The 20,984-nt window shown below is 42.2% G+C and overlaps 1 protein-coding gene across 2 annotated transcripts in view; it reads left to right on the forward strand.

The window, feature by feature from the left end:
- The window catches only part of P2RX1 (purinergic receptor P2X 1), a 149,252-nt gene extending 132,440 nt beyond the window's left edge, over positions 1-16,812 (forward strand). The window contains exons 12-14 of one of the 2 annotated variants that reach the window (XM_073665196.1): positions 9,497-9,589; positions 11,884-12,016; positions 12,950-16,812. In XM_073665196.1, coding sequence (XP_073521297.1) covers positions 9,497-9,589; positions 11,884-11,982 — 192 coding nt within the window. In that variant the 3' untranslated portion in view covers positions 11,983-12,016; positions 12,950-16,812. The remainder of the gene's footprint in view (positions 1-9,496; positions 9,590-11,883; positions 12,017-12,949) is intronic. The other variant, XM_073665197.1, reaches the window with a different exon arrangement.
- The last annotated feature ends 4,172 nt before the right edge of the window (positions 16,813-20,984 follow it).

Below are 20,984 nucleotides of genomic sequence, written 5' to 3' on the forward strand. Positions count from 1 at the left end.
TGGAAAGGCACATACCTGTCTATATAAGACCTCACAGCTCACAGTGCTTGTCAGACCAAATGAGAATCTTGAGCTCAAAGGAACTGCCCAAGGAGCTCAGAGACAGAATTGTGGCAAGGCACAGATCTGGCCAAGGTTACAAATGAATTTCTGCATTACTCAAGGTTCCTAAGAGCATAGTGGCCTCCATAATCCTTATGGAAGAAGTTTGGGACCACCAGAAGGGTTCCTAGACCTGGCCATACAACAAAACTGAGCAATCGTGGGAGAAGAGCCTTGATGAGAGAGGTAAAGAAGAACCGCAAGATCACTGTGGCTGAGCTCCGGAGATGCAGTAGGGAGATGGGAGAAAATTCCACAAAGTCAACTATCACTGCAGCCCTCCACTGGTTGGGCCTTTATGGCAGAGTGTCCCGACAGAAGCCTCTCCTCTGTGCAAGAGATATGAAAGCCTGCATAGAGTTTGCTCAAAAACACATGAAGGACTCCCAGACTATGAGAAATAAGATTCTCTGGTCTGATGAGACAAAGATAGAACTTTTTGGTGATAATTGTAAGTGGTATGTGTGGAGAAAACCAGGCACTGCTCATCACCTGCCCAATATAATCCCAACAGTGAAACATGGTGGTGGCAGCATCATGCAATGGGGGTGTTTTTCAGCTGCAGGGACAGGACGACTGGTTGCAATTGAAGGAAACATGAATGCGGCCAAGTGCAGAGATATCCTGGATGAAAACCTCTTCCAGAGTGCTCTGGACCTCAGACTTGGCCAAAGGTTCACCTTCCAACAAGACAATGACCCTAAGCACACAGCTAAAATAACAAAGGAGTGGCTTCAGAACAACTCTTACCATTCTTTACTGGCCCAGCCAGAGCCCTGACCTAAACCCAATTGAGCATCTCTGGAGAGACCTGAAAATGGCTGTCCACCAACGTTCACCATCCAGCCTGATGGAACTGGAGAGGATCTGCAAGGAAGAATGACAGAGGATGCCCAAATCCAGGTGTGAAAAACTTGTTGCATCATTCCCAAGAAGACTCATGGCTTGTACTAGCTCAAAAGGGTGCTTCTACTTAATACTGAGCAAAGGGTCTGAATATTTATCACCATGTGATATTTCAGTTTTTCTTTTTTAATAAATTTGCAAAAATTTCTACATTTCTGTTTTTTCAGTCAAGATGGGGTGCAGAGCGTACTTTAATGAGAAAAAAATGAACTTTTTAGAATTTACCTAATGGCTGCAATGAAACAAAGAGTGAAAATTTTAAAGGGGTTTAAATACTTTCCGTACCTACTGTATCCCCCAAAAAAGATAGCTTAACCCTTAACAAGCAGCTATTTGCTCCTCTTGCAAATTAACCTTTTAGAAGCAATCCTCTATCAGGGCTCCAGAATACACAGGGACATTGATTGTAAAACTTGGCTGATATATAACTGTATTCTGTATGAGGTTCATTTCCTGGCGGGAGGTGAGTACAATTTTGCTGATTTGCAGCATTTTGTGATGCATTGGCGTCTTAATTTATTATGTTTGTACATTGTTTTGGGTGAATTTAGGAGACAAATAGGTGTCATTCTTTTCCATGGACCAGTGAGTCTATAAAGAGGTAAAACAGGAGTAATTGATTTGTCCCCCTTGAAACCTGCAAATTTCAGCAGGAGACTTCATTTACTACCAAGATGCAGTATAACATTATTATTAATATTTATTTATTTATTTATATAGCGCCATTGATTCCATGGTGCTGTACATAAGGAGGGGTTACATACCAAATACAGATATCACTTATAGTAAACAAACTAACAATGATAGACTGGTACAGAGGGAAGAGGACTCTGCCCTTGCGGGCTTACATTCTACAGGAATGGACACAATAGGTTGAGGGGTTGCAGTAGCTCCGGTGTTGTTGAGGTGGCAGCAAGCAAGGTCATGTCAGGTTGTAAGCTTGTTTGAAGAGATGGGTTTTCAGGTTCCGCCTGAAGGATCGAAATGTGAAGGCTAATTGGACGTGTTGAGGCACAGAATTCCATAGGATGGGGGATATTCGGGAGAAGTCTTGGAGGGGATTGGGCGAGGAATGAATAAGTGTGGAGGAGAGAAGGCGGTCTTGGGAGGACCGGAGATTACATAATGGAATGTATCAGGAGATTAATTTAGAGATGTACAGAGGAGAAAGGTTATGAATGGCTTTGTAGGTCAGTGTTAGTAGTTTGAACTGGATATGCAACTGGGCAATTGGGAGCCAGTGAAGGGATTTGCAAAGGGGGATAGCAGAGAAGTAGCGAGGCGAGAGATGAACTAGTCGCGCAGGAGAGTTAAGGATTAACTGGAGGGGTGCGAAAGTGTTAGCAGGTAGGCCACAGAGGAGGAGGTTGCAGTAGTCACGGCGGGAGATGATGAGGGCATGTGACGCGCCCCCTGGACCGTGGGGTACTTGGTAGCCGGGCCGGTCTGTGCTGGGGATGTCACAGTGGCAGTGACCCGGTCCGTGACCCAGGGTGGTCAATAAAAGGGAAGGGTAGAAGGGGAATAAAGTTTTTATATATATTGTTTGTGATGCCACCTGTGGTATGCGGCTATATGGAGCCGCCGCTGCGGTGCAGATCCTCTGGAGCTGGTGGTGGCGCAGCAGAGTTGGTTCAGCTCTCCACAGGCAGAGCTTAGCTCCAGGGCAGGATATAGTGATACTATGAGGTAGCTGTGATTGGTGTAGTGCAATGCAGGTGATGGCGCAGATAATAATTCTAGGACACAGTGGGGGTGCAGTCTTCAGATTTACTCACAGTTGTCAGACTCCAGGTTACCAGCGCCAGGGTAACCTCCCACGCCGTCCTGTGTCTACCAAGGCAGGGGTTTAGCAATCTCCCAGGTGGTTCAGGAGTACATAATGGGACACCATTCTGTGTGCCTTCCTTCGTCGTCTTCCTGCGCTGGCTCTCACCCTCCTGCCCTGTGCCTCGCAACCAGTCTCCCAAGCCGGTAACCTCGGATTTTGGCGGGCAACGTGCAGTCCCCTGAATCCTATGCTGCTACCTTTTTAGCGATTTAGTTGCGGTTGTGAGCAGCTGCACCCTGAAAGTACAGCAGCCTCCGGTTTCTAGCTGAGCCTTATAGTTCTCCACTTGTTAGGGGCCGGTCCCCTTTGCGGCCTGATCCCTCCACGTTCCTGTAGATTCGGGCGCACGGGTGGCTTCCGCACTCGCCATGCCCCTGGGATCCCCTCACTTCTGGAGTCTTCCCTCTGCTCCCGTCTGCTTCCAGCCTGTCCTCCTGGGCCTCACAATCTAGGCCCTCTCCTCTGAGCAGAGCTCTTACAGAGCTCCTGCTCCCACTCCTTCTCCTCTCAAACTGATCTGAACTCTCCAAGATGGTTCCCCTTTTTTATACTCCTACTCAAGTGCTCACATTGTCTACTTCCTCCACCCACACCCACTACATGGTTCCCCCTCTCTCGGTTCCCCCCACTTCCAACCAGGGACAGGGCTCAGCATAAGCCAGTGCATCTTGCCCCGCCTGCTGGTCTGGAATGGTGTAGTGTTGGATGCAGGTGGGTGGGTCCCGGGCAGTACTCCCTCCTTACCTGAGAGTGGGATACCACATTTCTGGTTGAGATGCAGTACCTCTGTGGCGACTGAACCCGCAGGGGCTCCACACATGCACAAGCAGTTTAGTAGATTGAGGGTTGAGGAAAGGATGGATTCTGGAAATATTTTTGAACTGGAGGCGACAGGAGGTGGCGAGAGCTTGGATGTGGGGTTTGAAGGACAGGGCAGAGTCAAAGGTTACTCCGAGGCAGCGGATTGCCGGTACAGGGGAAAGTGTGATGTCATTTATTGTGATAGAAAGATCAGGTGGGGAAGATATGCGAGATGGGGGAAAGATGATGAGTTCAGTTTTGTCCACATTGAGCTTGAGGAAGTAGGAGGAGAAGAAAGGATATGGGTGCTAGACATGTTGGGATTCTGGACAGCAGAGAGGTGACATCTGGGCCAGAGAGGTAGATCTTGGTGTCATCAGCGTACAGATGGTACTGGAAGCCATGGGATTTTATGAGCTGTCCCAGACCAAGGGTATAGATTGAGAAGAGTAGGGGTTCTAGGACAATGCCTTGAGAGACTCCAGCAGAGAGGGGGTGGGATGAGGAGGTAGTGTGGGAGTGGGAGATGCTAAATGTGTGGTTAGAAAAGTATGAGGAGATCCAAGATAGGGCAAGGTTTTTGACGCCAAAGGAAGAAAGGATCTGTAGTAGGAGGCAGTGGTCAACTGTGCCGAAGGCAGAGGACAGGTTAAGAAGAAGGAGTACAGAGAATTGTCTGTTAGCTTTGGCTGTAAGTAAGTCATTAGTAATTTTGGTAAGGGCAGATTCGGTGGAATGATGGGGGCGGAAGCTGGATTGTCGGTTGTCGAAGAGAGAGTTAGATGAGAAGTGGGAGGAAAGTTCAGCGTGAACGTGTTGCTCAAGGAGTTTGAAGTCAAATGGGAGCAGCGATATGGGGCGGTAGCTGAACAAGGCGTTTGGGTCGAGGTTTGGCTTTTTGAGGATGGGTGTGATTGTGGCTTGTTTGAAGGCAGTGGAGTAGGTACCAGTAGTTAGTGATAAGTTGAAGAGATGGGTTAGGGATGGGATGAGTGTGGGGGTGAGGTTCGGGAGGAGGTGGCATGGGGTCGAGTGCACAAGTGGTGAGGTGTGATTTGGAGAGGAGACGAGTAAGGTCTCCTTCCGTGATGTTGGGAAGGGAGGTTATGGCGGAAGGGCAATGGTCTGGAAAACAAAGGGGTTGTGGTGGTTGGACTGTAAAGACTTGCCTTGTTTGGTCAATCCTGTTTTTGAAGTGTGTGGCAAACTCCTCAGTATAGATGACAGAGGTCGGAGGGGGCAGTGGAGAGAGTTAAACATGTTGAATAATTGTTTGAGGTTGTAGGATAAGGAAGATATGAGGGTTGTGAAGTAGGCCTGTTTATCTCCTCTTCTCACAGTTCGTATCTCTCATTGATGAGAATCTTAATAAATTTTGAGCTCACTCTGTAAAATGAAAGTAAGGCTGCATGCCCACGATGCGAATTTAATGCGTTTCCGCGACAGCATTTCCGCCTCAAAAACGCATTAAAAACAGATGTTAAGTTGCCTGCCATGTTTTCCAACGATGATCCGTATGTGCTGTGCACATGCTGCGGAAATTTCCGCTGCGGATCCTCATTGCGGAAAAATCCGCAGCATGTCCATTAATTTTGCGGAATCGCGATGTTTTAGCCGCCATTGACTTGCATTGGACTGCATAACATCCGCATGACAATGTAGCACCCCGAGGGCTCGGTTGCTACAGAGGTATTGCATCTCATCCAGATGTGTGATATCTCACCTCCAGGTAAGGATGGAGTGTGGATCAGGACCCCGACACCTTCATGCATTACACCACATTTCCGGGGGGCAGGGCGACCGATATGCTCCAAGTAGAGCACGACAGTCCCTGTCCCTGGCTGGAGTGGGGGGAGGGAACACCGAGGAAGGGGGAACCCTGTAGTGCAGGAGCAGGGAGAGAGCAGTTCCTGGGTGCACCTAGAGGGAGGTATAAAAGGTGGGCACCATCTTAGTTCAGTGTTCAGTTCAGTCTGAGAGGAGAAGTGCCAGAGCAGGGCCTCTGTGGAGCTCTGCTCCGGAGGCGGGCCTAGCCTGTGAGGCCCAGCCAGCACTGAAAGAGCAAAGTGAGTTAGTTCAGACAGAAGAAGAGGGAGCAGGAGGTGGGAGCAGAGGCTCTGCATGGGCTCTGCTCCGCAGGCAGGCCTAAGAGAGAGGCCGGAGCCTGAAGGAGGGAGAAGAGAGGAGAGGGAGTAGGAAGGCTCCAGGAACAAGGAAAGAAGGGACCCCAGGGGTGTGGACCGGCGAGTCGCCACCACACGCCCGAATCTACCTGCATAGAAAGATCAGGCCAAAGGGGGAGACCGGTCCCCAAAACTAGTGGAGGCGGGGAACTACCCTCAGCTAGAAACTGGAGGCTGTGACATTTCATGTGGCGCAGCCCCTCGCTATACCCGCTAGGAAGGCACCATATAGGGTCAGGGAAACTGGCCAAGTTTACCAAGAGAAGGCCCGAGGCAGCCGGACAGAAGCGAGGTCACTGGCGGGGTATGACAGGCCAGAGAAAGGACACACAAAAGGGGTCCTGTGAAACACTCCGGAGATACCTGGGAGTTGGTCGAGCCCCTCACCTGGTGAGCACAGTATGACGTGGGCAGCCGTTACCTGCAGAAGTGGTCTGGATAATAAGAACTGTGAGAAAAGACCCTGGACTGCATAACTGACTCTGTGTCGCCACTGCTACTCCTGCATCATCACCCCCATCCTCTGCATACACTGCCCTGAGGCTACACTCCTCCCGTGGGGAGTTGTACTACACTCTGCTGCACCCACAACACCAGCCTCAGCGGTGTGCCCTGCAGCGGCGGTTCATCCTGACCGCAATCCACGGGTGGCGTAGTCGGACATTTAATATCATAAAAACCACATAAATAGACTGCCATTTGAGTTGACCACCCTGAGCCACGGGACCGGGTCCCCGCCACCCTCAGCATCCGCAACGGGTCCGGTTCCGGGTATCCCCACACACGCGCGGCCCAGGGGGCGCGTCAACTACATCTACACATGCGGATATTATGCGATTCAATGCGCGGCTGGTACCCGGGTCTGGAGAAGAGGAGACTGTCCTCCAGACCCGGGTACCATAGTACAGTTATATGAAAAAGTTTGGGCACCCCTATTAATCTTAAGCTTAGTGTTTTATAAAAATTGGTGTTTTTGCAACAGCTATTTCAGTTTGATATATGTAATAACTGTTGGACACAGTAATGTTTCTGCCTTGAAATGAGGTTTATTGTACTAACAGAAAATGTGCAATCTGCATTCAAACAAAATTTGACAGGTGCATAAGTATGGGCACCTCACCAGAAAAGTGACATTAATATTTAGTAGATCCTCCTTTTGCAAAAATAACAGCCTCTAGTCGCTTCCTGTAGCTTTTAATGAGTTCCTGGATCCTGGATGAAGGTATTTTTGACCATTCCTCTTTACAAAACAATTCCAGTTCAGTTAAGTTTGATGGTCGCCGAGCATGGACAGCCCTCTTCAAATGATCCCACAGATGTTCAATGATATTCAGGTCTGGGGACTGGGATGGCCATTCCAGAACATTGTAATTGTTCCTCTGCATGAATGCCTGAGTAGATTTGGAGCGGTGTTTTGGATCATTGTCTTGCTGAAAGATCCATCCCCTGCGTAACTTCAACTTTGTCACTGATTCTTGAATATTATTGTCAAGAATCTGCTGATGCTGAGTGGAATCCATGCGTCCCTCAACTTTAACAAGATTCCCGGTGCCGGCATTGGCCACACAGCCCCAAAGCATGATGGAACCTCCACCAAATTTTACTGTGGGTAGCAAGTGTTTTTCTTGGAAGGCTGTGTTTTTTTGCCGCCATGCATAACGCCGTTTTGTATGACCAAACAACTCAATCTTGGTTTCATCAGTCCACAGGACCTTCTTCCAAAAAGAAATTGGCTTCTCCAAATGTGCTTCTGCATACCTCAGCCGACTCTGTTTTTGGCGTGCTTGCAGAAACGGCTTCTTTCGCATCACTCTCCCATACAGCTTTTCCTTGTGCAAAGTCCGTTGTATAGTTGATCGATGCACAGTGACACCATCTGCAGGAAGTTGATGCTGCAGCTCTCTGGAGGTGGTCTGAGGATTGTCTTTGACTGATCTCACCATTCTTCTTCTCTGCCTTTCTGATGTTTTTCTTGGCCTGCCACTTCTGGCCTTAACAAGAACTGTCCATGTGTTCTTCCATTTCCTTACTATGTTCCTCACAGTGGAAACTGACAGGTTAAATCTCTGAGACAGCTTTTTGTATCCTTCCCCTGAACAACTATGTTGAATAATCTTTGTTTTCAGATCATTTGACAGTTGTTTTCAGGAGCCTATGATGCCACTCTTCAGAGGAGATTCAAACAGGAGAACAACTTGTAAGTGGCCACTTTAAGTAGCTTTTCTCATGATTGCATACACCTGGCTATGTAGTTCAAAGCTCAATGAGGTTACAAAACCAAAAAAAGTGCTTTAGTAAGTCAGTAAAAAGTAGGTAGGAGTATTTCAAACAAGAAAATGATAAGGGTGCCCATACTTATGCACCTGTCAAATTTTGTTTGAATGCAGATTGCACATTTTCTGTTAGTACAATAAACCTCATTTCAAGGCAGAAACATTACTGTGTCCAACAGTTATTACATATATCAAACTGAAATAGCTGTTGCAAAAACACCAATTTTTATAAAACATTAAGCTTAAGATTAATAAGGGTGCCCAAACTTTTTCATATAACTGTATCTGTAGTTAAAAAAGATTTAAAATAAAAAAAAACACTATACTCACCTTCCGATGGCCCCCGGTCTCCTCAGCGATGTGTCCTGGCTCCCTGGCGGTTCGCGATGCTGTAAAAGGACCGTCACGGCAGGTCCTTTTACACCATCGTGAGCCGCCGAGGAGCCAGGGAGCATCGCTGAGGAGACTGGGGGCCATCGGAAGGTAAGTATAATGTTTTTTTGTTTTTTTTAACATTTTATTTCTTTTATTTTACTATTGATGCTGCATTTAAAGCAGCAGATGGTCACACAATATAAATCCATGCTGTTTGCATGGATTTATATTGTGTGACCAAGTTGTCAAGCACTTTTCCAAGTGATGCTAAAATCGCTTGGAAAAGCGCTTGACAAAACGCATGCGGAAATGCATGTGAAGAACGCTTGACAAACGTTTCTACCTGCAGGAAAAACGCATGTACAATCCGCATGTACAATCCGCATGTGTTTTTTCTGCCAGGGAGATGCAGAAACGCTCAGGAAAAATCCGGAGCATTTTTGCATCGTGGGCACATAGCCTTAAACCTACATCACTGTGAAATAGAGAGAAAACAACCAATTTACTAGTGACAGATTTTTGAGAAAATACTCATTTCATTTTCTGTCCCTTTTTGTGTTTTTCTCAGAAGTGATAGGTCTTACTACTTTGTTTCCCATTTAGAGAAACCTCTACAACTTTCCCCCAATTACAGTAATATTACATCTCTCCCAGTTGCTGGGGGCCGCTTAGCTAGGTGCCAAGGAACACTGGGGTTCACAGGATCCCTGGTCGGGAAGCAATGTTTTATGACGTAGTTAGAGTTGATATAAAGTATAAAGATGCAGAGCTAAAACTATATGAAAATGTCTATATATAGTTTGACTTTAGAAATATTTAGTTCCTGAGCTTAATGATTTTTTTCCAGTCAGTAGCTGCCTGCTACTCAGTGTAGTATATCATTTGTCCAATACAATTGTGGACACCATGATGGAAACATGATGGGGACTGTCGGGCAGATGAGTCACTGGTATTATTTTCATTTTTCTGCTGCTATGACAGAGCAACTATGAACAGAGACTAATTTGTGTGACTTTGTTTTTCAGGCAACGGTTGTATGTGACTTGATGTTACTACATGTACTTCCAAAAAGGAATTATTACAAGGAGAAAAAATTCAAGCATGCAAAAAGTGAAAAGGTATATTTTACTTTAAATTATTGTTACATTTGCATTGATTAGTACATTCATCATGAGTTTCATTTGCCAGTGTTCCTTTAAAATGACCCCTTTAATGACCTGTGATCTATGAGCTGAGCAAGTTTCATACGTGGCAGATGTTGGCTGTGTTACATAGCCGAAATCTGCCTGTAACAGCAGCTCCAGGCATGAGCTTCAATCACTGATGTCATCCATTTTAATGACCTGTCAATCATTGACAGTGGCATTTAAATGGCACAATTGCCAGTGTGCTTTTGTACCAGCTGTCATCAGCCTCCCATTATGCCTTCGCTGAGAGCTGATGGGTTAACATGGCAGCTGGGGACCTGCTAAAGGATCCCATGAGTGCAATTTTAGTCCTCCTGTTAATCACAACCTGGGCATCATAGGAAAAGCACAAATACACTATATACTGCAATACACTAATATTCCAGTATGTAGTATAAGCAATCAAATGATCGCAGGTTCAAGTCCCCTAGGGGGACTAGGGAGACAAAAAAATACAGGAAAAGAAAAAAAAATCTATAAAAATTTTTCAATCACCCTCTTTTCCTCATGCAGAAATAAAGTTAAGAAATGGAAAAAATAAACATATTGTTGTGTCCAAAAAAGTCAGATTTCAAAAATATAAAGTTATTTATTTGGGATCTGGGGCTGGGTGAGGTCTTATTTTTTTGTGCGCCGAGCTAACGTTTTTATTGATACCATTTTAGGGTAGATGTGATGTTTTGATCGCCCGTTATTGCATTTTATTGCAATGTGGCAGCGACCAAAAAAACGTAATTCTGGTGTTTAGAATTTTTTTCTCGTTACGCTGTTTACCGATAGGATTAATTATTTTTTTATATTGATAGATCGGGCAATTTTGGCGGCGATACCAAATATGTGTATGTGTGTGGTGTTTTTTTCATTGTTTTATTTTGAATGGGGCAAAGGGGGGTGATTTAAACTTTTATATATATATATATATATATATATATTTTTTAAAAAAAAATTTTTTTACTTTTTGCTTGCTTCAATAGTCTTCATGGGAGACTAGAAGCAGCACTTGCCTGATCGGCTCTGCTACATACAGGCGATGAGCAGATCTGTACCCTGAGTCTTCTCCTCTCTGTCTGGGACTCCCCAGCACCTCTGCCTGCCCCTGGTCTGTGAATGACAGATCACTGCTGAAACAAAGGAGGGTAGGTCATTCACAGACTGGAGGCAGGTGGTGGGGCCGAGGAATCACAGACAGGGAGGAGAAGACCCAGTGCATAGTCCGGCCCCTGTGCACCAAAATATAATCAGCACAAAAACCTCAAACGGTGATTACAGAAGAACAACAAAGCGAATTTCTTCAAAGATATCAATATAATCAGTATTACAGCGCTGTTACTGCCATGTCTTTACTTTCCATTACAAAATCGTGCCGACAGGTTCTCTTTAAATGCAGAAAAGAAAAAAAAATTAAAGAATTGCAGTTTCACAGATGCTGCGCTTCCCTAAAATGATACAATAAAAAGTGATCAAAATGTACCCCAAAATTTTATCAATAAAAACTACAGCTCAGCACATAAAAACAAATCCTCACCCAGCTCCATGGACGGAAAATTTTTTAAAAAAAAGTTACAGGTGTTAGAAAATGTAGACACAAACAATTTTTTTTTTTACAAAGATTCTGAATATATTTTTTTATCCACTAAAATGAAGAAAAAAAAACTTATAAGTTTGGTTTTGCTACAATTTGACCTGGAGAATCCTATTGTCATGTGATGCCACACAATAAACACCAGCAAAAATAAAGCACAAAAAATGGCAGCATTGCATTTTTCTTTTTTCACCCATTTCAGTATTCTTGGAATTTTTTTCCCATTTTTCCATACTTTAAATGGTAAAATAAATTGTGTTGTTCAAAACTACAACTCGTCCTTCAAAAAACAAGGTCTCATACGACAATGTAATGAGAAATAAAAATGTTATGGCTGTTGGAACAAGGGGACGAAAAAGGTGAAAGCACAAAAATGAAAAATGTCCAGGTCCTTAATGGGGTCTGGTCCCATGTTAGTTATTTATATGTGAGGCACATAAAATCAACACTGGATAATGTTGTGGTGCTCTAGGAACACTTACGAAATATATGATCCAAGTCCACCAATGTGTTAAAAAAAATATTGCACCTTGTGCCGTGGAAGCTGACATGTGAGTTTATTACAGAAGTACTGTCATTGTTGAGGATAGTTAGCCATATTATTACTTTTACAAGTCTGTCTGCTTTGCTTCTGTTATTTCAGAAAACATTAAGTAAAGAAGATGACACAACTTATGCTAATAACTTTCAAAATGAGAATTCACAGAGCCCTGGGGTCCCAGAAACAGCAGTTCCTAGTTAATAGAAACAAGCATAATGTCTCTCAAAAGCGGAAGGTATGTGTTAGTAAATATATTATGAATGTCAAATTATTTATAAACCACTTAAGGGGGTGTCTACCTTTGGGGGGCAATTTTTTTGGGTACTGAAATGCATGTATCCCAAAAAATTTTCACTGTAGGTGAAAAATTCCTAAAGAAACCCAGTTGCAAACCCAGCCCCAAATAAATGCATTTAAACGGGGAAAAAATCTGTCAGTGAGCTCATTCTGGCAATCCAATGGAAGAGTTTCTAACTTTTTTTATCTGTCTCTTTTTTAGTTCCTCTCAGCTGATGTATCACCACAGACAAATGAATGTTTGGACTTAAAGGGAATCCGTCAGTAGTATTTTGCTATGTAATATAAGTGCAGCATAATGTAGGGTCAAAGTCCAGTGATGTGTCACTTACTGAGCCGCTTGCAGTCATTTTGATAAAATCACTGTTAGCTAACACTTTTCTGAATGCTGAGCTCTGTATAACCTCGCCCACACCCCTGATTGGCAGCTTTATGCCCATGTACAGGGTACACAGAAAGCTGCCAATCAGTTGGGGGGGTTGGGACGATACAGAGCTCCTGAATATGGAGGACTACCTGGCAGCAGGTTTACTAGTTCTCTAGTGATCATTTTCAGCTGGCAAAGCAGTACATTTATGAAAACTACAGCAAACAGCCCAGTAAATGACATATAACTGGAATCAGGGTCTATGTCTCTACATGATGCTGTTCTAAGATTAGGTGGCAAAAACCTGATGACTGATTCCCTGTAACGCATAGACCCCATGCAGTTCTACTGAGTAGTGCTTTGGTTCAACAGTTAACCACATGTACAATATGTTCTTCTGACTGACAAATGATCCATCGTTGGTTTCCCTAACATAGCCCAAAGTGAACAAAAAAAACTTAAAGGTAAAATAAAAGTAATACTCTGTCTTGTATTTTTTTTCAGAAATGCAACAATGGAAGTCACTATTCCATCATGGATTTGTTATTTGGACCTACAATCTGTGCCTTCTACATACTCCCTCTGGATTTTATGGACACCTGACATAAGATTTCATTGATGGCCAAACATTATGTAATAATTTGTGATTATAAACCACACATCCACAACCCAATACAATATGGCAATGATAACAATAGAATATCTAAGAAACAACTAAGGTTCACAACTCCATAATGGGTGACCTCTCTATAAAATCTCTATAACTTTGTAGGTGATAATAGAAATAGCCCATTATCCAGATGTTCAGTATAAAAGACATTTTGCTGCAAAAAGTCAGACTTTGAATATCAAACATTTCAGCTTTCCCATCATTTACACAATAAATTTGATAACCTGCATATCTCTGGTAATAAACAGCTAATAAAGTATTTTTTTTCTGCTATATGCTTAGAATGGTCCCTAGATTACAGTATCCAGATTTATTAGGTAATAAACAAACTGAGGGGAAAAAGGCAAATACAGAAGTTGATATAAGGGAATATTTATTAAATGACTAAGGAACAGGGTAAACTGTTGTAGATGTAAGGAGAAAGATGCTGCTGTAAAGCTTAAGCAATCCAGCGTGCTTGGCTGAGTACCTTTTTTGACTACTATAAAACAGTAGAAGTCACTGACTATCTTGCAGGAAATGGTGGACTCGTATGCGGCTGCAGCTCCAAAGATGCAAATCTCCACAGCTCCCCGCTTGGTCCATATTCCTCTTTTACTACTCTGCTCCATTCACTCTGCCTATTACACATTCACGCTCTTAAGTTATAGCTGTTGTTTTGAATTTATTAGTCTCATGCTGTTATAATGGAAGAATTTTATAGCGGAATCTATGTGCTTATATTTTAGGGGTAGAGGTGCATTTTATCACCTCTTTCCTCTTGTCATCCAGTGTTAAGAAAATTTTCAATTTACATTAACATAAGGAAAGTCTTCACTTTCACTTGACTTCATCGCCTAGATCAGGGGTGGGGAAACTTTTTTCTACTAAGGGCCATTTGGATATTTATACCATCCTTCGGGGGCCGTACAAGTCGCGGGCTAACACCACCCACAAAGTACATCCTGACGCTGGCACTGGTGTCAGGACGTAATCTTTCATTGCACGCGCCTCAGGGTTCAGTAGTGAACACTGCGTGCTCATGCTCGAATAGAAAGGTGAAATTAAAGGGCTAACAGCCGTCAAAATACAACTTCCGACCCAAGTACTGTGGTCCCCGGGAATCTACCCGGGGGCAGGGTTAAAAGGTCATCGAGGTCCGGAAACGGCCCAAGGGCCTGAGGTTCTCCGTCCCCAGCCTAGATTAATAAAGGTTTATATGCACCTTAGTTATCGTCAGACATGTCATTGGGATATGTCGGAAGATCAGTGGGAGCATACACAGCATAACTGAAATTGTCACATCCTTCCACTTCATATACAGGTGAATTACTGTATTATATGACCCTTTGCACAAAACTTACAGTAGATAAAGTTGGCCTATACCCATCCGACTAAATGGTTGGTCGATACAGCCGAAATGTAATGTGTATGGGGGCCATCCTACTCTTTCAACAGCCGGATCATTTGGTATGGCCTCTCTAAGGCCTCATTCACACGTCCGTGTGGCACATATGTGTTGAATCCATTTTTTTCATAGATAGAATATATACCCAATATAATCTATGGTGCTATTCACATTTAAAGAAAGAGGAATACAGCTCCACGGAAATACAAAACTCTTTATTGGTGTGAATAGAAAACACTTCAGTCAGTGAGTTTAAAATGCCATGGTAATGGATAAAACAACTAGTTTCAGGTAGTAAAGCACTTAATGGTTTAAAAACCATTATCATGGCATTTTAAACACACCAGCTGAAGTAAAACCATCATATTAGAAATTGAATATATAATCAATGCCTGTGTATATATTCAGTGGTTACACAGTATCACTGACGTAGCAGTCCTTGCAAATCCATAAAGCTATTACAAAAATTATGTTCATTTTTCACTTCTTTCACTTTGCTTGTTTACAATGTATTATAGACAAATAATCTGTACCACGCAAAATATAATTTTTTTGTACATGGACACCGATATATAAATATAGTTTTATCTTTAGTGAATGTAGGCACACCATTGCTGGGCAATGTATTATTAAAAGGCAATGTTAAATTATATTTTTTTTTTTATTAGTACATTTATGCAACGTAAGTGCCATACCTTTGATCTGGATTCGCTTTCAATCCTAGTTATTCTAAAAATTTCAAAATGGTTGTCTATAGAAAACCTATGACATAGTTTTTTAATAGTAAAATCAAAAGGAAATCTGTTCATTCATTGAGAACCTAAAAAAAGACCTGTGCAGAAATTATGTTAAAGGAACCTGTCATGTGAAAAAGCATTATTAACATGCAGATATGCGTTGAATCTGCAGGTTAATAGCGTTCTTAACATGCCCGACACCCGCACTTAGAGCCCCACTGACTGAACGCCGAATACTGCTGTAAGAAATAAAGTTCATTTCCTCTCGGCAATGGTTTTTCACGTGACGGGTTCCCTTTAAACACTATGTACAATTTTGACTGATAAACAGCCCTTGAAGGGGTTGCATAACAGGGTTCTGATAGACATACATAGCAGCTCTTAACAGCTCTGAGATCCTCTTTTACCTGTGAGGAATGGTAGTCTGGTTTAGAAAATCTGTTGTCATATAGCCTTTTACAACTAGAAATGAGAGTTAATAGATGATTTTCTGTCCTTACATTACACACAGATCCCAATGATCTGAATCAGCAATTTGTAATGCTTTATTTTCCTTGGAGTGGCGCTGCAGGGAAATTGAGCACTCACTGCAAGGTTTCTCCACAGCTCATTGCTGGTGGTCCCAGGCAGTGGGACACAATAGATTGGGTTTTTAAAGAGGTTGTCCACTACTTTTTCATTTATGACTTATCCTTAGGATAATCATTGTCTGATTGGTCGGGGTCCGACACCCGGCACCCCCACTGATCAGCTGTTCCCGGTGTCAGCAACAGCCAGAACTGCTCGATTGCGGAACTGCTCTGTCTTCAGATAGTGGCCGTGGCCGGCTATTACACATCCGCCTCCTATTCAAATCAATAGGAGAACAGCTGATTGACAGAGGTACTATGTTTGAGACCCACCCGATGAGACATTAATGACCTGTTCTAAGGATAGGTCATCAATGAAAAACCTCTTTTAGGTTTGTCCAAAGTGAAGAACACATGTAAAGAAGACCTAACATCTCTCCTGAAGTGTCTGACACAGATTTCCTTTAAAGATACACTAAACTTAGTCTAGCTAATTGACATCACTTTTCCAAATGGATGCAATCCATTCAACATCAGTCATTAACCATTTCAGACTGGAAAAATGCTAACAGTAGGATTTCTAACATGAAGTGGAGTCTACACAGATGATTACTGTTTTCTTCTATATATCTCTTATAACAACCTAAAAACTGCATGTTGTTTAAGGAAAAACGTGTACATATAGTGGAATAGCAGTGACATGGACATAAAATGGCATATAATATACATACCATTTAGAAATGTTTTATTGCACTGAGCAAATAAATGCTGATAGAGCCGCTGATTAGTTATGATAATTAATAGTAAACTGTAAATTTGTTCCAAGGATTGTACTAAGTAGTTGAACTGAGGACCTATCAAATGGATATATGTACAAGATCTCAAATATATTTACAGTTGAAACCAAAAGTTTACATACACCATAAAAAGACACATATGCATGTTTTTCTCAATATCTGACATGAAATCAGAATAAACCTTTCCCATTTTAGGTAAATTAGGATTACCATCATTTTTAATATTTGCCAAATGGCAGAATAGTGAGAAAGAGAGAATGTTTTAAGGCACTTTTATTGCTTACTGCAAAGTCAAAAGTTTACATACATTTCATTAGTATTTGGTACCATTGTCCTTAAACTGAATGACTTGGGTCAAACATTTGGTATATCCTTCCAAAAGCTTCTCACAATAGTTGGTCAGAATTTGGGAACATTCCTCCTGACAAAACTGGTGTAACTGATCCAGGTTTTTAGGTCGCCTTATTCACACCTGCCTTTTCAGCTTTGGTCTTAAATTTTCAATAGGATTGAGATCAGGGCTTTGCGATGGCTATTCCAAAACATTGACTTTGTTATCCTTAATCCACTTTGTTGCCATTTTGGCAGCATGCTTCGGTTCAGTGTCCATTTGGAAGACCCATTTCTGCCCAAGCTTTAACTTCCTGGATGATGTCTTGAGTTGTTGCTTCAGTATTGCCACATAATCTTCTTTTCTCATGATGCCATCTATTTTGTGAAGTGCACCAATCCCTCCTGCAGCAAAACAACCCCACAACATGATGCTGCCACCCCCGTGTTTCACAGTTGGGATGGTGTTTTTAGGTTTCCAAGCTTCTCCCTTTTTCCTCCAAACATAACGATGGTCTTTATGCCTACAAAGTTCAATTTTAGTTTCATCAAACCACAGGACATGTCTCCAAAAATTAAAGTTTTTGTTCCTGTGTGCATTTACAAACATTAATCTGGCTTTTTTATGTTTCTTTTGGAGTAATGGCTTCTTCCTGGCAGAGTGACCTTTCAGCCCATGTTGATATAGTACTCGTTTCACTGTGGATATTGACACAATCTTACCAGCTTCCGACATCATCTTCACAAGGTCTTTTGCTTTTGTCCTTGGGGTGACATGTCAGACAAAAGCACGTTCATCTCTGAGACACAGAACCCGTCTCCTTCCTAAGTGGTAAGATGGCTGGACATTCCCATCTTGTTTGTACAGATGAACGAGGCACCTTCAGGTGTCTTGAACTTGCACCCAAGGATGAGCCAGACTTGTGCAAGTCCACAATTCTCTTCCTGATATCTTGGCTGATTTCTTTTGATTTTCCCATGATGCTACACAAAGCAGTGTGTTTCAGGTGTGCATTGAAATACATCCACAGGTGTGTATCTAATTAACTCAGATGTTGCCAAAAAACTTATCAAAAGCTTCCAAACTCATGACAGCATCATATGGACAATCCAGAATTGTTTAAAGGCACAGTAATCTTACTGTATGTAAACTTTTGACTTTGCAGTAAGTAATAAAATTGCCTTAAAACATTCTCTATTTCTCATTATTCTGCCATTTGGAAAATATTAAAAAATTATGATAATCCAAATTGACGTAAAACGAGAAAGGTTTATTCTGATTTCATGTCAGATATTGAGAAAAACCTGCAAATGTGTCTTTTGATATTGTGTATGTAAACTTCTGGTTTCAACTGTATGTGAATAAAGAAGTTGGTAATTGTGAGAGCTTGTGGTTCTGACTAAAAACAGTTGTGTTATATTTGTATATAGTATTTATACTACTCAATCCCTTTGCAAATTAGGTTTAATATCAAAATTCTACAAAATTTCTGCTGTTTGCAGTAAACCATTCAAGCAAAAAAAATTTAAAGGCCTCAACACAACTAATATGACAAATGGTTTCTACAAATTCAAACAAAATATCACTTAATACTAAAGCCTACTATAGTCTCAGAAGTATTCACCACTTCAGAAAAACTGTCTTTAGTATTTAGTAGAGCACTTTCTGGCTGGTATGACGTGCTGCAAACACGATGCATAGCGAGACATCTGCTTTTAGCCAGGGTTGCCAATTATCCAGAAATTCCAGGACAGGTGGTAAATATAGGGCACTTTTTAGCCCTGTCCGTAAAAAAAATTAAGGCGTCCGTGATTTTTTTTTAACCTGCGGAAACTTATACACATTATTTTGACTGTAATTATCATCATTTTACAGTTTACAGTGAAGGCAGATGATGTCTTTACATAAGTATTATGGGCTGCAGTCTTGTATCACGTATAATTATAATGATTTATTATGGTTTTCCAATGTGTTTGTAAAAAATGGTGGCTGACTGTGATTTTTTGATAAGCCGTCCAGAAAAACTAAAAAGTCAAATTGGCAACTCTGCTTCTAGCAATGAACTAAACTAGAACTTTTCAGGCCTTTGAATCAGCAGTAGAATGAAGCATATAGTGGTGAAATCACCTTGCTTACTGTAAAGCATGGCGGTGACTCACTCTGAGGCTGTTTTGCTTCTTCTATCATTAGAAATCTGCAACCCCTGGAGGGCAAGATGGATTCAATATAGTATCAGGAAAACATCATGCCTCCTGTGAGGAGACTGAAGTTGGGTGTCATTGCTGGACATTCCAATGAGAGAATGATCCCAATTATACCTCAAAGTCCACCAAGGCTTAGGTGCAGAAAACGTCATGAAAATTCTAAAATGGCTATCACAGTCATCTGTCGGATAGTGAAGTGGAGGCCATTGCCCATGAAGAATGGACTAAGATTCCTAAGGAACGCTGTCAGAAGCTGTTTATTCATAACTTCTGCAACAGGTCATAACAGTCAAAGGGTGCATAACTTAGTATTAAGGATGGTTGTCATGAAGCGGGTTGAATAAGTAGTCATTAAAAGTGACATTTTGATTGGTGAAGCCACATTAGTTGTGTTGAGCTTTATACATTGTTCTTGTTTGAATGGTTTATTCATGGTAATAAAACCTAATTTGCAATGAGGGTTGAATAATTTTGATTGCATCTGTATATATAATACACTGTGTGCAGAATTATTAGGCAAATGAGTATTTTGATCACATGATACTTTTTATACATGTTGTCCTACTCCAAGCTGCATAGGCTTGAGATCTAACTACCAATTAAGTAAATCAGGTGATGTGCATCTCTGTAATGAGGAGGGGTGTTGACTAATGACATCAACACCCTATACAAGGTGTGCATAATTATTAGGCAACTTCCTTTCCTTTGGCAAAATGGGTCAGGAGAAAGATTTGACGGGCTCTGTAAAGTCCAAAATTGTGAGATGTCTTGCAGAGGGATGCAGCAGTCTTGAAATTTCCAAACTTTTGAAGCGTGATCACCGAACAATCAAGCGTTTCATGGCAAATAGCCAACAGGGTCACAAGAAGCGTGTTGGCCAAAAAAGGCACAAATTAACTGCCCATAAATTGAGGAAAATTAAGCATGAAGCTGCCAAGATGCCATTCGCCACCAGTTTTGCCATATTTCAGAGCTGCAACGTTATTGGAGTATCAAAAAAGCACAAGGTGTGCGATACTCAGGGACATGGCCAAGGTAAGGAAGGCTGAAAAATGACCACCTTTGAACAAGAAACATAAGATAAAACGTCAAAAATGGGCCAAGAAATATCTTAAGACTGATTTTTCAAAGGTTTTATGGACTGATGAAATGAGAGTGACTCTTGATGGGCCAGATGGATGGGCCAGAGGCTGGATCAGTAAAGGACAGAGAGCTCCACTCCGACGCAGACGCCAGCAAGGTGGAGGTGGGGTACTGATATGGGCTGGTATCATCAAAGATGAACTTGTGGGACCTTTTCGGGTTGAGGATGGAGTGAAGCTCAACTCCCAGACCTACTGCCAGTTTCTGGAAGACAACTTCTTCAAGCAGTGGTACATGAAGAAGTCGGTATCGTTCAAGAAAAACATGATTTTCATGCAGGACAATGCTCCATCACATGCATCCAACTAATCCACAGCGTGGCTGGCCAGTAAAGGACTAAAAGAAGAAAAAATAATGACCTGGCCCCCTTGTTCATCTGATCTGAACCCCATAGAGAACCTGTGGTCCATCATAAAATGTGAGATCTACAGGGAGGGAAAACAGTACACCTCTCGGAACAGTGTCTGGGAGGCTGTGGTGGCTGCTGCACGCAATGTTGATCGAAAACAGATCAAAAAACTGACAGAATCTATGGATGGAAGGCTGTTGAGTGTCATCATAAAGAAAGGTGGCTATATCGATCACTAGTTTTTTTGGTTTTTGTTTTTGCATGTCAGAAATGTTTATTTCTAAATTTTGTGCACTGATATTGGTTTACCTGGTGAAAATAAACAAGTGAGATGGGATTATATTTGGTTTTT

Source organism: Phyllobates terribilis, unplaced genomic scaffold (assembly GCF_046119375.1).
Source record: "Phyllobates terribilis strain yellow unplaced genomic scaffold, ASM4611937v1 Scaffold_2__4_contigs__length_985480577, whole genome shotgun sequence".
NCBI classification, from domain to species: domain Eukaryota; kingdom Metazoa; phylum Chordata; class Amphibia; order Anura; family Dendrobatidae; genus Phyllobates; species Phyllobates terribilis.